The following is a 17,240-nucleotide window of genomic DNA, read 5'->3' as shown; positions in this document are numbered from 1 at the left end:
CTATTTATCCAGGAACCAATAGTCACTAGGAAATATGCTTCATTGATTTCAGTAAGATTTACTTCTGAAAAAAATATACTTAGGATTGCAATGAAAACCCATAGAACAGAGTTCTTACAGCATGTTCCCCTGATAATAATTGCAATAGCAGTGAGTTTGGTTAAATAAATATAAGAAAACTGAATATTGATAGAAGAGAATATTTGAAGCTCAAGTAGTCCCTAAAGATTAAAAATTAACAAAAACTAATATTAAAAAGATGTAAAAAAAGATGTTGAGACTCTAGAAAGAGTACAGAGAAGAGCAACAAAAATGATTAGGGGACTGGAGGCGAAAACATACTGTATAAAGAACAGTTGCTGGAATTGGTATGTCTAGTTTAATGAAGAGAAAGACAAGGGGTGACATGATACCAGTGTTCCAATATCTCAGGGGTTGCCATACAAAGACGATGGAGTCAAGCTATTCTCCAAAGCACCCAAAGGCAGGACAAAAAGCAATGGATGGAAACTAATCAAAGAGAGAAGCAATCTAGAACTAAGGAGAAACCTGCCTCCAGAAGTTGTGAATGCTCCAACACTGGAAGTTTTTAAGAAGAGACTGGACAACCATTTCTCTGAAATGATATAGGGTTTCTTGCCTGAGCAGGGGGTTGGACTAGAAGACCTCTTCCAACTGTAGTAGTAGTAGTAGTAGTAGTAGTAGTAGTAGTAGTAGTAGTAGTAGTAGTAGTAGTAGTAAAGAAAAAGAAGAAAGGAAAAGACAAAAAATGAAAAATGGAAAAATAAAAAGAAATAGAAAAAAGCTTTCAGTATTCTTTGCAGGAAATAGAATTACTCTACGGTTACAAAAGAAAAGCTCTTTTTTCATAATCTAAATTTTACTCCTAATCATCAGATCTACAAATCATGAGTTCATTTTTTTTGTTTCATGCAAAAAAATCTATAAAAGGTCTCCATTCAACAATAAATTGAGATATTGTCTTTTGTTTAGTCACAGAAGTCATCTCAGCCATCTTTGCAAATTCCATCTTCTTCACTAACCATTCCTCCAATGCCAAACCTTTTCAGTTTTGAGAATCTAATAATTCTGCAGTAGTTTTCATATATAAAAGCTAAGCCCATGACATTTTTTGAGCTGTCTGTCTATTAGTCCCAAAAGAAAAGCTTCTGGTTTCAATTACATGCTAGTCTTTAAAATCTTCTGAATTAGTGAATGTAAGTGTATCCAAAATGTTCTGACTTTTTTACACATCTGTCAAACATGATAAATGTCCCTTCATGTTGTTCAGTTGTTCATTTCCAGTATAAATGTAAAGCATCTTTATACATTCTAGACAATTTCTCTGTTGACATATACCAACAGTACATCATTTTATGAAAATTATATTTATTTATAATGTAAATCTCAGTCCCATCAACCAAATATTTTTGCATTGTTCTATTTGTAAAATATATTGTAACCCAATATTTAGCCCATATTATGCAATCTTTCACTTGTTCTTCTGTTTCAAATTTCAAGAAAAATTTATGCATTTTGGCAATAATACGTCCATCATTTGTACATAATTCTGTTTCAAGCTCAGTTTTACATTGTTCAAAACCATTAAATCTTTTAGCTACTTTAAACCTTTCTGATATTTGTACATAAGGAAAGTATTAACAAGTATATCCTTCCATTATCATATAATTTCTTAATTTTATATTCCCCCTTTAAAAATAATCTTTAAATCTTTAAAAAAAGGGGGGGGGTATCTCAGTGGTTAAGATGCTGGACTTTTCAACAAGAAAGCTGACAGCCCAGGTTAGAGACCCAAGCTACATGCAACAGGGTGAGCTCCCCTCCTCACCCCAGCTCCTGTGAACCTAGCAGGTCAAAATAATACAAATGCAAGTAGATAAATAGGTGCCACTTGGGTGGGAAAGTAACAGCACTCTGTGACATCATGCTTGCCATAGGACTGCGAAGATGTCTTCGGACAGAGCTGGCTCAATGACCTTGAAATGGAGATAAGCACTGCCCCCCTATAGTCGGCAACGACTAGCAGAGTAAAATCCACAAGAACTCCTTTACCTTTTTTTTAACTTTAAAAAATCTAGTTTATCATGATAAGTTAACCATTTATGTTAACTTACCATTTCATGTCTTAACATAATTATTTTGAAATAACATAGTTTATATTTGTAACGATAAAACCGAATAGTCTACTTTTTTCAATCTGAAAAGCCATTTTATTCATCAGTTTTGTTTCATATTTTTGTTAACATCTTTGTCTTCTATTTATCAGTCTTAAAACCTGATAGTGAACCAAATCATTTTAATTTACCCATTAATATTTCATTTCCCTTTAAATAATCTTTCAGAACCAACACCAAATCAACTGTAAAAGCTCTTAACTTACAATTCCCTTTTAGAATAGAATAGAATAGAATAGAATAGAATAGAATAGAATAGAATAGAATAGAATAGAATAGAATAGAATAGAATAGAAGCTGGAAGGGACCTTGGAGGTCTTCTAGTCCAGGCCTCTGCTCGAGCATATCATCTCAGACAAGTGACTGTCCAGTCTCTTCTTAAAAACCTCCAGTGATGGAGTGCCCACAATTTCTGAAGGCAAGTTGTTCCACTGGTTAATTGTCCTCACTGTTAGGAAGTTTCTCCTTAATTCCAGGTTGCTTCTCCCTTTGATCAGTTTCCAACCATTGTTTCTTGTCCTGCTCTCTGGTGCTTTGGAGAATAGCTTGATGCCCTCACAGAATAGCTTGATGCCCTCAATATTTATTCATTACATCCGTAATCCTCTCATCTTGTCTTATGTTTCTATTCAATATTTCAAGATATTGACTTCTTTTTTGTATTTCACATAGTTTGATTATATTATTTGAAGGCAAATATCACAAATGGTAAATTTTCATATATTTTTTTTGAAATAACTGTTTTTCTTATCAGTTTTCTTTGTACAGGTCTGCAAATTCACAGGTCTTAAACAAAAACTTTATAATAATGTTTCTAACATCTCTGTCTCTTATGCCAATACGTTGTTGAGTGTTTTGTGTCAAGTTGCCATTTTAAAAATGTAGAGTATGACTAGGATCCTCAAGGCATTTTTCATCCTTTCTTGTCAGCTACTTTTAGAATGGGTAGCTTGTGTCACGATTAGACACAATAGTTTGTTTTTGTGACCTTGCAACTGCAAAATAAATATGTGTCTTGGGGGAGGGAAGGGGACAAACTTATTTCCCTTTCATTGTCAATTTTCCCTGCCAACATCACATTCTGGAAAGAAAAATACAGTTTTAAAAAGTTTTGCGTCTTTGGTTACATTGCAATAAAGAGAACAAAAGCACACCACACCCTGATTTGAAAGAAGAAAATTATTATTTTCTTAAACTCTAAGGAACACCTTTGTCTGTCCATCACCCCTGTACCCCCCCATACACACACACTAGAATAGATCACCACCCCATTCAGCATAACAGAAAAAGTTTGCCCTTTTAAGCAGACCTTAATAGTTTGATTGATTGCCAAAATGATGACATTTACATCCACCCATTCTGCTATTCAACTGAAAGACTGGAAACATTGTATGAGCTTAAACTTTATATCAACTGGTGTGGCTCAAAAATAGAGAGTTTGGTGTTGATCTAGAAATTTAGCTGCTATTTACTTGTTTCCAATTATTAGCTCTTAATAAGAACACTATCGAACAGTTGTGTTTTTGGCAATAGACAAACCTAGTTTCAAAAAGAGCACACTTAGAACAACGTCTAGACATCATGCTCGTTAGGGAATGACTGCAACATGATGGATAGATTTCTCATCTGCACAATCACTGAAAGTACTGCAGAGAGAATTTGCCCCATCACCGGAAATCAACTAATACAAGACTTTACTATGAAACCAGTTGACACATTAAGCTGCCAGGTTGCATCAATGGTTAAATAGGCCAAATGAAAATCTGAGGCTAGCTTAACAATCCTACACATCAGATACCTTATAGACATTATAAGAAGGTTCACAGTCCAGTGAGCTTTTTCTTCTATGTATGGAGATTGATATGTATCAAGCACAAAATCCACATATCTGACATGGGGGTTAGGGTGGGAGGCATAGAGGAGAGAGAAACGACATGTTTAAATGTAACAAAGTGGTTCTTGTAACACACTTCCTGTTTCTAAAATGGATGGCTGAGAAACACGTCTAGTGGAGATCTTAGAATTTCTTTGTCAGATGAAGGAAACTGCCCTATTGTTCTGCTGTCCTCAGGAATGTATCCATAGTACTAGCTTGATTTGATGTCCCAGAAAATAAATTGTTCCTGATTGCTTCAGACCAACTGTATATTTGTTTACAGCTGTGCAGTTTTGCATACTCACAGCTCTTAACGGGGAGGTAATTAATAACACTTCCAGTAATAGTCTCCTTTATAAAGAGGGCACTATAATTACTTGTAGCTTTCTTGATTTTATGCAGGTGGAATATAGTTATAGGTGGTTGCTGCAGGCAATCCAAATGACTTCCCCTGAGGACATACTTCTGTTGCAGAGTGCCTGCATTTTCCAAGTGCTTAAATCACAGTAGTATATTCCATCTGGTTTCTTGTGCTTAGAGTGAGCAATGTGTTCCATAAGAGTGGGCTGTTAATCTCAGATGTTGCATATCCTGCTTTGTTGAATCAGATTTTCTTGCCTTATAGTTTGGAAACACTTAGTCTAATTCTTCCATTTATGCATACTGTAATTACATATATGTGTAGATCAGAGTTAACCAATCGTAAGGACACAAGATCCACACTTTCACCTTTGGGCTTGCCTATCGTGTATTTTAAATAAACTTTTCCAATCATTCAGGGAGACTTGGGGGGGGGGGGAGTTTTATTTGACAATAGCATTCTCTGATAGGACCATCAATCTTCTGACATAAATAAATAAGATTAAGACTTGGGCCCATCCAATTCTGCCCAAGCACACATTCAGGAGAGCAATTGCCAACCAATGTTCCTATTGGTAGAGCAATGATGCATGGGGAAAGGACAGCAGAAAATCCACTAATCACTGTCCTGAAACTATTCCACATTAAATTGTGGGATAATAAAAGGAGACTATGAGGGCACCATCAGTATAGTTTCCTCCTGGCTCAAAAACCAGGTGTGTGGTCATGAGGAAGAGCTTTGGGTCCCAACCCAGGCTCTTCAATTTGTACAACATATATATGTTGCTGAATCACTGCATCAATTATGTATATCAACAAACAGACAATGTTTTTGGAAGCTATCCATATTCTCTACAACAACTCATTAAACTTTTAGCCAAACAGTGTTCCTGAAACTCTGTTAATCTGCTTCTCAGTTTATACATAGACTTATATAAAGTTATTGCTAATTTGTTCTATTGATTTAAATGACTGCACTATAAATATGTTATTTGAGGGACTTCCTGGTTACATCTACCCATCCCATCAGGTCCAGCAGAAAAGGTATGCTCCAGGTCTCATCTGCAAAGGACTTTCATCTGGCAGGGTGAAAGGACCCAGGAGATGTATATTTTCTGCTGTAGTCTTGGAGCATCCTTCCCCCTGAAGTGAGGTCAATTCCATCTCTGTTAGCATACCAGAAAGACTTGAAAACATTATTCTTCCATCCACCCCGAGGATCCCATGCAGATCCTATGGTGAGCCTGCAAAGTGGTTGATGAGGTTAAATGGTTGTCCTTTCACCATCATGGGGTTCTTTTAAGTTTTATTCCAGTATGTATGTATGTATGTATGTATGTATGTATGTATGTATGTATGTATGTGGATATTTATTTTAATATTTATGTCTGATATTGCTAACTTATAGTTAACCAAAGACAATTCTTTTTATCTAGTTAAGGCCATTGTTAAGATGTTGAAGAAAAGGTGTTCATAATATAGTGATAAATTCATAATATAATGATAAACCATTATTTTTATTGGCTACGTTCACATAGCATGGTAGGACAGAATTGTTCAGAGCCCTAACACAATGCAATATTCCTATTGGGTATATTGTGCTAAGCATGTCAGAGAATCTCCTTTAGCCATTTTTTTAACAAAAAATCAGGACAAACTGGAGTCTCTGATGTGTCACCCTTGACCCAACCAGGAACAGGAAATGAAGAATAAACCCAGGCCTTCTGACTCAGGATTGTCAGTTATCCATAAAGTCAGAGTTCACATATTACAGCAAGAAAAAACCTGGAAATTTCTTCACTGATTGGTTTAACAGCTTTTGCTCACAGAATGCTGCTCATTAATTTTTTTTAGATTTTTATCCTATTTTTCATTCAGGAACAAAAGGTTGTGTACACAGTGTTTCAGCCTTCCATTCTTCTCCAAAATAATAGACCAAAAATCACCTAGTGAGGTTCTATGACGAAGCTCAGATTAAAATCAGGATCTCTTCATTCCTAGTCCAACACCTTATCAGTATAGCACACTGGCGCGCTCATTAACAAAAGTAGTTGAGCAGATATAATCAATATCACATTTTTAGATTTAGTTTTTAAGGTGCGCACACACACACACAATTTTTCACGGTAACAATCGTCAATAAAAATGCAGCAACTGTTATTGAAAACTAATATAAACTTCTCATGACTGCTGAGAGTGTGAATAAGGAAGGAATCAGCCATGCAAACTCTCTATCTGGTTGTCACCCACCTTCTTCCTTTTTCTCTCCAAAGAATCTTCCCACAATTTCATTTTAACTGGATCTTCCAATAAACGTGAGAGCAAAGAAAAGTGTCATAAATAGAGATACTACTTATCTATTTATACAGACATATATTTGCAGTATACCTTGTAAATGGCTGGATTCTGGAAATATGAGACAATAGTTGCATGTCTTAAGGCAGAAATATTGATGTACGTTGGGATGAATTGCATGAAATGTTCAGAATATAACATAATTACTAGCATCCTTTCCTCTTCTTTTATAACTAACAGGAAATTATATGGGTTAGAAAAATGTTTTGTTTTACTATGTTTTTCATGTGATGGATTTGGAAACCTTTCTTGTACTATGATTGATCAATTACTGAGGCTGCAGAAGTACTTTACCTTTGATTAATAGTTTCCTAGGACAAGAGGCAACAAGAGGGGTTTTTTTTCTTTTCAACCAATGTTCCTAGTAATTATTACGAGGCTTCAAATATAGGAAATTAATCATGGCAAAGTTGGCTATGTCAAAATTAAATCATTGATTTGAAAATTTATAATGATGTAGCAATTAAGACAATTAATGATTAAATAAATTTGCTGAAGTTTTATGAGAAAGCAAAGCTGGGCTTTCTTGTTACTAGCAATTATACTTTGTTCTCCAAAGTGATTTTGCAGACAAGGGGTACTGGATTGTCGATTGCCAGTAATGTTACAAGCAGTAAAACTTTAGGACAGGGAGAAAAAAGTTTTCAAATGGAGAGATTAAAAACTTTTAAAATGGATGGATTTGAAATTGAAGTGACAGTGAGACCCATTTCACACATACATTATGAGATAAATACACACTTGGACTATGAAGTTCAAGAAAGTCTACTCTATAACATAGGGTTTAATCATATAAGGCATGCATATGACACCAAGGCTTATGGACTCAGCTTACACTTTATTTATTTATCAATTTATCATATTTATTTATCATGTTTTACTTATCATATTTAAGAACTGCCCATCTCCTTCATAGAGGGGCTTTGTATGGGGTACAATAAAATATTAAAAGCATAAAAAGAATATATAAAATTTAAAAGAGCAAGGGATGTTAAAAATTAATTAAAAGAGGGCTTTCAGTCACTAACCAGACCCACAGTTTTATGTTCTTTTGTGTGCCCCAAGCAAGGTTGTGTTGCCATAGTTTTATGTCTTTTTGGAGGGCTTGTCTCACCTCTGCAAAGGCAGAGAAGGCCCTCTTCCTGGACCCCACCAGTCAGAATTCCTTGACTGATGCAGTTTGCAACATACATTCCCTGCCTGACCAGGTGAGATGGGCTGATGTAATAGGACATAGACAGTTCCGTAAGTAACCTGGCTCATGCCATGTAGGGCTTTAAAGATCATAACCGATATCTTGGATTGGATCCAGAAGCAGAACAGGACCCAATGCAGTTTGCGCAGCAGAAGTTTTATATGCATCATTCTTTGGTCACCCAAGATTGCCCCTGCAGCTAGGTGTATCAGTTGAAGTTATTATTCCAGGGTAGCCCCATGTAGAATACAAAGTAGAACTTTTGCTCCAGTTCATAGCTGTGCTCCAATACTGAGGCTGACTTGACTGCCTAGATGCACAATGTAGCTGTAAAAGGGGGGGGGAGTGTATTAAGCATTTTAAAGAAGGTTAACAAAAGAATGTAGACAAAAAGAAGTAAAAAGCGGGCAAGAATACTAAAAGGGTAAAATACAAATAGTGGAATGTAAACAAAAGTTTCAAATTTATCGTGATAATTCTCCAATATACCTCGGTGTTATCTAATCGATATTTCACCCTAATTATATTGGCCATAATAATTCTACTGATTTGCTTCGTGGTATGATAAAAATCTCTCTCAAGTCAAACTCAGCTCTTAGATTAAACAGACATCTCCAAGTACTTTATTTCGGAATAGTATATTTGGCCCGGTTTTCTTCCGTGATTTTGCCAATAATCTTTGTATTTCCTGAACTGGAGAATTAGGTGGGATACAAAAGCATTAAAAGCAATCGGTCAATAAGCAAGTAAGCAAACAAACAAACAAGCAATAACCAGATCCAATACTGAGGAGTCCTTGGTGCTCTCTGAGCTTTGGTTATTTTCTTGCAGATGTTTCATTACCCAAAGTAGGTAACATCATCATTGCTAGTCCACTAGCACTGATGACGTTACCTAGTTTGGGTAATGAAACGTCTGCAAGAAAACAACCAGTCTCAGAGAGCACCAAGGACCCCTCATTTCAACCCTGAGCTACAAATATTCTCCTTTATAGATCCAATGTTGCTTAGTTTTTCTTGAGCTAAATAGTGACTTGTGTTATATGATTCATTATATGATAGATACTAATAAACAAAATTACAGTTCAGCTAAAAAAAGGGGCAAAATAGCACTGTTGATGAATGAGACTAAGATCAGTGACCAGAGGAGAAAATGGGTTGAAAATAGCATTGAAATCATGCGAATTACCTTCATCCAGGACTTTTTTTTTCAGATTAATGTGCTTTAATGTGACAACTGAAATTAAATCATGTTCAGCGTTGTCTGCAAAAATACATACATAAAGTCAAGTATTCCAACTGAAATTTCAACTATCTAAATCAACTCCAATGTGGAAAACAGAACATTTCTGGGAAAGCAACAACAGTTTAGTTAAAATGCAGCTGTGCAGTTTCTGAATATGTATTATCTCCTCTCATAATCTGTCACTAGGGATGTTCCTGGATTCTCACAAGGCTTTTTATTTCCTGTCTTGTTCCGCTGCTCATTAAATATTCCAACAATTTGTGCCGGGAAAAATAGAATAAAACCAAATTGTCAAAATATTGAATTAAAAATGCACTCATAAATACTATTGTTAAAAAACATAATGAGCAGTCAAACAGTTTTCCATCTACATCCAAAAGAATTTAAGGCCAGTTTTAGTCATTTAAAGGGGTCTATTCCTATGATTATCTTCCTACCTTCTAAAGATGAAAATTAAAGTGCTCATTAAGGAGGAAAGATAACAGTATCCTCTGATAGTTTTCATTTCTTAAACTGTTTAGATGCAAAGGCATGCTTTGACATTGGCTGGGTTATATCAGAGCATGCTTCCTCATGCTGTCTACATGTGTCCCAATAACTCGCGTCCAGTATGGCCATTGTAATTAGGAATATTAAAAAGAAAAACTACTTTGCATCCTTAGAAAATGTGTTACTAGGAAAATTGTGATATGAAAGCAACCAGAACCAGTCATGAAGAGTCTCAACAGTAGTTTTATTGCTACTCAGCTATGTTATAAGAATCTCACCAGACTGACTGAATTGAATTTAATATTTTATTTGGCCAAGTGTGATTAGACACACAAGGAATTTGTCTCCAGTACAGGGCACTCAGTGTACATACAAAGCAACAGAAGATAATAAGAAGGATAAATAGTAATACTATAGCCACATCACATGGGTTGTTATACATAGACATTAGATGACACTGAGAGAATTAGGTGTTCAGTAGAGTGATGGCATGAAGGAAAATACTCTGTGTCTAGTGCATTCCCTTGGGAACAGCAAGGTAAAGCTTCAAGGATTCTGGGAGAGATCCAACCTGTGCTGCTTACTGGTTGCAAAGACTCTAAACTCAGGTCTGTCTTAACCCTTCCCTTCAGACTAGCTGGAGATTCCACTATAAAGATATCCCACACCCCAAGATGGTTTGTTGCTGCACTTCGAATTTGTATTTACAATTATTACATATCAGATCTGAAAGTACTATGAAAGAATAACAGAGTTGGAAAGGATCTTGGAGGTCTTCTAGTCCAATCCCCTGGTCAGGCAGGAAACCCTATACCATTTCTGACAAATGGTTGTTCAATCTCCTCTTAAAAACCTCCAGTATTGGAGCATGCACAACTTTTGGAGGCAGGTTGGAGGCAGGTTGTTCCACTGTTTAATTGTTCTGTTCTGTCAGAACTTAGTTCTAGGTTGTTTCCATCCATTGCTTCTTGTCCTGTCTCCAGGTGCTTTGGAGAATACGTTGACCCCCTCTTCTTTGTGGCAGCCTCTTAGCTATTGGAACTCTGCTATCATATCACCCCTAATCCTTCTTTTCATTAAACTAGACATACCCAATTCCTGCAACCATTCTTTATATGTTTTAGCCTCCATTGCTATTCTCTGTACTCTTTCTAAGCATCAATACCATGGCGACCAAAACTGGATGCAGTAATTCAAGTGTGGTCTTACCAAGGTATTATAAAGTGGTATTAACAGTTTAGCACATAAAGCATTATCAATTAACACAGAAAGGACAAGATAGGAAATAGGGAAATTAAATGACTTACAGTTATAGGTTTGCAGTTACAGTTGTAGATTTCATATACAATGTGAATAAAAAGGGAGTGGCAGCTTCAAACCAGATATTTTTCACGTAAACAACCATTTATGCAAGCAAATAGGTCAACCTCATGAACTGCTTGAACATAGTGAAAAGTGAGGATGAAAGCAAACTAGATATCGTATCAAAACAAAACAAGACTTGGAGGAATTCCTCTGGACAAATGAAATTTCCCTCTTCTGCTTATGTCAGTTCTCCATTCTGTTCCTATTAATAACTAATATGTGACATGATATTGTAAGAGTTAATGTTGTGTCTCCCTACAGCACAGACTGGAAAGGAAGGTCAAATCAGGGTCGATAGTTTTTCTTAGGGGTTTTTTTTTTAATGAAACCAAGAACTATTGTAATCTCCACATCTGCTGCAGCTGCCATAATTGAGAAACCACTGAGGGTTTTCAAGTTCCATCTATTCACAAGGCATTCCTTTTGAGCCAGCTTTTCAATTAGCAGGTCCCCACTCTTCCTTGGAACAAGAGCAGGCCTTTCTTTTTCCTCTCTCTTGTGCAATAAAAACTCCAGACATTTCCATAGTTTACTAGAACGCAAAGGCAGAGTTGGGAAAATGCTAAATGTTTTTTAAGCGATTCCATATGGTACTCCAGAGTATGCAGGAGCTTAAAAACATGTTTCCAGTTCTCCCCCCAGTGTATAGTTATTCGCATAGACAAAGTAACTTCTAGCTATCTTCCCATAAAGATTAAACTGGCAGCAAACAAGAAATTTTCCCGCCAAGAGCCATAATATGGGCCAGAACAAAGGAACACCCAGCTGCCTGGTTCAACTCTACTCCAAGCATTTGTGCTCCAGGGAAATGAGAGGAATTTCATGAACCCATGGATTCTTCTGCAGGCTACTTATCTAGCACAATAGAAAAACACAGCTACTTTCTACCCTGCACATACTCCATGATAAGGGGCTGTAGAAATCTTGTGGGATAATGCAAATTAGAGAACTATGCAGAACCTGCTGAATTGACTCAGATTTTATCATTAAAAGCACTTAGCTTGCATTGTCCTTCCTCCTCTTCTTGCTTTTGGTATGGACCTAAAAGACCTAATGTTTTTTGGATTATGCAGTATAATAATAATAATAATAATAATAATAATAATAATAATAATAATAATAATAATAATAATAATAATAATAATAATAATAATAATAATAATAATAATAATAATAATAATAATAATGTTGGAAGGGACCTTGGAGGTCATCTAGTTCAACCCCCTGCTCAGGCAGGAAAGCCTATACCATTTCAGACAAATGGCTGTCCAGTCTGCTAGGTGCAGAGATTATTTCCCAGTTGATGTCAGGGTAATCAAAGTCCCCCATTATTATTGTGATGTGCTTTCTACATAATTAGTTAACTGACTAGCAAAAAGTTCATCTATTTCCTCTGTTTGGTTGGGTGGTCTATAGTATATACTTATGGCAATGTCATTCCCCCACTTTTATATTGACCCAAATGCATTCAAGACAGTTTTCATCATTGTTGTGCTCTATTTCTGTAGAGATGTAGTTATTTCTTATATAGTGAGCAACTCCACCTCCTCTTTTGTTTGGTCTGTTTCTTTTAAATAATTTGAATCTCTCTAGCTGTGTGTTCCATTTGTGGGTTTCATCCCACCAAGTTTTCGTAATGGCAACAATATCATATCTGGCCTCATTTACCTGAACATAAGATGAGAGCAAACCCCACTCCTCAGTAGCACTGATGATGTTACCTACCAGTAGTTTGGGTAATGAAAATGTCTGCAAGAAAACGGCCAAGGACCCCTCAAAATAAGTGTTGTTGGAAGTTGTTTCCTTCCAACAACTTTTCCTTCCAACAAGTTTCCTCTCTCTTTTTATTTCTTTTTTTTTCTTTTACACTTTTTCTTTCTTTTTTGTTTTAGTATGTATTATTTTTTGACCAAAAGACCATTTTGACTTTTTAATAAAAGTATGTATATGTATATGTATATGTATATGTATATGTATATGTATATGTATATGTATATGTATATGTATATGTATATGTATATGTATATGTATATGTATATGTATATAAAACTTTCTTCATGTTGCCAAAAAGTTTTCATCTCTTTGATCTACAACAGTGGTTCTCAACCTGTGGGTCGGGACCCCATTTGGGATCGATCGACCATTTCATGGGGGTCGCCAAGCAAGGCTGTCCACCATTTTTTTTGTCCGCCATTTTTTTTGTCCATTTTTCCCCCTTTTCCGGTGGGTGCCTTACCTCCCTTGAGCTGGGCCAGCTGGTGGTCGGCCTACTCCGTCTCTGCCGCTTGCCAGCTACGCCTCGGCCAGCGCAGGGGGCGGAACCACACATGCGTGGCGCTCCTGGGCAGGGAAAGTCCTCGGTTTACGACCAGTTGGGTAGTCCTCGACTTACGACCGGTTTAGTCCTCGACTTATGACCGGTTTAGTCCTTGACTTACGACCAGTTTAGTCCTTGACTCACGACCGGTTGGGGTCGCGGCATTAAAAAGGTTGAGAACCACTGATCTACAAGAAAAGAAATGTTGTGGTCATCTTGGGCTTGGGAGAGCCTGAGTAGCAGACACTGTTCCTGACTTTTCTGCCAGGAAGATCTGGAGAGAATCGCTCTGGAGGCTCCAGATGAACATCAGCCTAGCAGGAGATTAGCAATCAAGCACCTGAGGCTGACCAAGCCAGCAAACATAAAGGGCAGCTGGAGGCATGAGCTGAGGAGGCCACAGATCCAGGACCTCCTCCCACCCTTAGAATGTGTCGTGTTGAGGACTGAGCACCACAAATATGTTGTGTGAAGCTTCTTGCCTGTCAAGAGCATTCCCACTCTTGATTGCCTACACTCCGGGCAAGCTCTGTTTATGAACCATCGCTGTGCAACAGCCCTGAGGAATAAACACCAGGTGCTAGAGGATTAAAAAGAACTAGGCAGTCCAGCAGTCCTAGAATTTAAATATTATTAAGCTAGCTGTTTGGCTTGGATTATAAAATGGATTACAATCACCATGTGGTTGGATTTCTTCAAGTAGGGGAACAGGACTTGCATTAAAGGAGATTATGCAATAATAAATGTTTGGGATAAATGTTTGTCCCAAATATTTGGAATAAGTGCAGTAAAAGAATTTGTCCAGGCTTATTACCACTTGCCTTTTTATTATTTATTTTTATGGAAAGCAGAAAGAAATTTATTCAATGGTGAAACAAGATTTCTTAATTAATAAGAGAAAGGTAAAAATCTTCTGGCAGTTTTAAAAGAACTGCCAGAACAAAGAGATGTGACTGTATTTGATGTGACAATTTGAAAAGGTCATTGCACAAAATCTGAAGCATTTACTGGCCTTATTTGTAAACTGCTGGTGGAACCCTAAATAAATTATCAAAAGGATGGTCAAAAAGATGCAGAATTTAGATACAATAATAGGAATGCAAGGGAAAAGGAATATTAAATTCACACCAAATATTGTACTTAGAGAAAACTGGTAAAAGATGTTTTTACTATTGGCATATTACTCTAAAATGGAAACATCATTTTCTAAACATTGTTGGAAATGCAGTGATTAAGTTTGATTCTTCTTCCATATTGGGTGGCAAAACTCAACAGTTTTGAAAAAATATGCATAATAGAAGGAAGCAAATTTTGAATTTCCTTTTCAACTTGCTATTTTTTTGTTATTTTTAAATATTTTTCTGTTAAACATTTCCACAAAAAAAATATTAAACTAGCTCTGTGTTTGCTAATTGGTGCAAAGACACTTTACACTTCCCATGGAAAAGAACTCTTAATTCTTAATCCTGAAAAAAAACTAATTAAGATTTGGGGGTATTTATGTCTAAAATAGTCTGATGTTTTAAAAGAAAATGTGACTCAACTTGGTAACCAGTTTTGAACTTTAACTTCTCATGAGAAGGGAAGCTATATAAATTTGATTAATAAATAAATAGGTTTGTACTACATCCGATTTTATGTTATCTGTTAGCATAAAATCTATATTGCTTGAACAGAAATGATTGTAATTCATAATCTCACTTTATGATTTATAACGGGTTGACTATTGATTTGTTAATGATACATTACTTGGATTTTAACAAGATTGGTAGTTTTTAAAATGATGTAGTACATTTGGTTACTGAAACTAATTAATAAAATATTGAAAATTTAACCTAATTTTATGATACTTGTAAATTTCCGTCTATGTAGTTCATGCTTCAACAACTGATAATGTTAGTGCAATTATAGAAAAAAAGAGATTTTAGCAAAATGCTTGTCTTTAGTGATGATATAGTGAGAAATGATTGAAACCAAGAAATGATCGTTTTCTGACCTGCTCCATTTATCTAAATCCCCAAGTTTCATGTAAGAAACACTTTCATGAATGTATTTCTGCTATGAAGAATGCTTTTTGCTCTCTCAGATTCAAAAGCTATTAATTTGAGGTTGTGAGAGAAAATTCACACATCAAAAGTTTATTATTAATCAAATTGCCCTTGACTTGCTAAGTAAAAGTGAGCTAGTAGGACAGATGGTAATGGCATTAACTAAGACGCATCGTGACCAAGATATGGACAAAAGTTGTTAACACTTAAAGCAGATAATATTGTAAATTGTATGTTTACAGAATTTCCATGAAGCTGTCTTAAAAGTGCTGGGAGATGAGTATGACAGTGATCACGAAGAAACAAAACTCAAGGAAGGACTGAAAGAAATCCCAGAAATCTATAATCTACACCAAGAAATACTAGGAGAACTGGAAGAAAAAGTTCTTAACTGGTAAATATAATTAGATGGGACTTTGAATGACACTTAAGGCAGTATTCCTACTCCAGTGTTTAGAAAGTTTCAGAAAACACCTTCTCTTCAGAAGTTTTAGACAATCAAATATAAGTGTGATACAGTTTGCTTATTTACCTGCTTTATCCTAAAATATAAAACCTTTACATAATGCTTGTTATCAGGTCAGTACTAAGTAGTTTCTCTGAATGTGGGCAAATTCTGTTATGCTGTATGCAAAATTAGGCAGACTTTAGCTGCTCACTGATAATCCACCACCAATCCTAATATTATTTTGTATTTCTTTTATTTTTATCTTTTATTATTATTGTTGTTGTTGTTGTTTTTAATGTTTTTATTTGTAATGTTGGTCTGTGACCGTAATAAAAAATGATTGATATATAAGGCCTGTTAGAAAAACGTGCATTACACAGAACCAATCCTGATCAAGAGTTATGTATTTAGCTATTAAAACACAGTAGTTTCATCTTCAGTAAATCCTAGGTAATTTTTCTCTGTCATTCAGCTACTGTTTCATTTTGTTGGAAAGTTACGATTCCAACATAAGGAAGTATATAGGTCCCTTCTATGCCTATGAGCAAGAATCACACTAAATCAGAAAAAAATAACATGAATATACAAGCTTTTTAACTATTTTGTTTGTTAAGTTTGTTGCATTTATAAAGAAACACAAACTACCAGCCATATCTTATAGCTTACCAACTATTTGACCATCCCTTACTGCACTGCCTAGCAGGAATCAGAACCAACTGGGACTTTATCAAACTGGAGCATTACAAGATATGTGGATTTACTATTGGAACAAAAGCCAATCTTTATGAGTTCAATTTCTGGTTAGTGTCATTCTAAAGTCCTGATGAAAAAGATTATCTAGCTAAATTAAGTATGGAGAATTTTCTATTCCTTTTTTCCCCTTTATTCTCAATGGTTTTAGGGAAGAACACCAGAAAGTGGCTGATATTTTCCTCTCCAGAGAATCAGGATTTAATCACCACACAACTTACATCATGCAGTTTGATAGGAATTTGGCTTTGCTGGATGATGTTCGCCTTAAATCCTCCCAGCTGGATGCTATCATTAAAGAGTTTGAGGTAAAGTCTCTTTGTGTTTGTATGTCATGTTGTTTTATTATTGTAGTTCTACTATTATCTCTCTTGTTCTTTCCCTTCTTCCCTCTCTAAAATGACTAAGAGTTTGGAGCATGGAAGTTGATATTAGCGATAATTCAATTCAAGAATGGCTTTAAGAAGAAAGTAAACCAGGAAGAGTACAAATACATATTAAGGCTATGTGGGGAGAGGAGGAGGAGGAGGAGGAGGAGGAGAGGAGGAGGAGGAAGAGGAGGAGGAGGAGAAGCAGAAGCAGAAGCAGAAGCAGAAG

The 17,240-nt window shown here is 35.9% G+C and overlaps 1 protein-coding gene across 1 annotated transcript in view; it reads left to right on the top strand.

Moving 5' to 3' along the window:
• Nucleotides 1–17,240, top strand: part of LOC107294828 (FYVE, RhoGEF and PH domain-containing protein 5) — a 124,367-nt gene that overhangs the window by 67,566 nt on the left and 39,561 nt on the right. Inside the window, exons 7-8 of the mRNA XM_015824094.1 lie at nt 15,688–15,839; nt 16,795–16,951. Of these exons, the coding sequence (XP_015679580.1) occupies nt 15,688–15,839; nt 16,795–16,951 (309 nt within the window). The remainder of the gene's footprint in view (nt 1–15,687; nt 15,840–16,794; nt 16,952–17,240) is intronic.

This window comes from Protobothrops mucrosquamatus, unplaced genomic scaffold, assembly GCF_001527695.2.
Source record: "Protobothrops mucrosquamatus isolate PMUCROS unplaced genomic scaffold, P.Mucros_1.0 scaffold2115, whole genome shotgun sequence".
NCBI classification, from domain to species: Eukaryota; Metazoa; Chordata; class Lepidosauria; order Squamata; family Viperidae; genus Protobothrops; species Protobothrops mucrosquamatus.
This window is presented reverse-complemented; position numbering and strand designations above follow the sequence as displayed.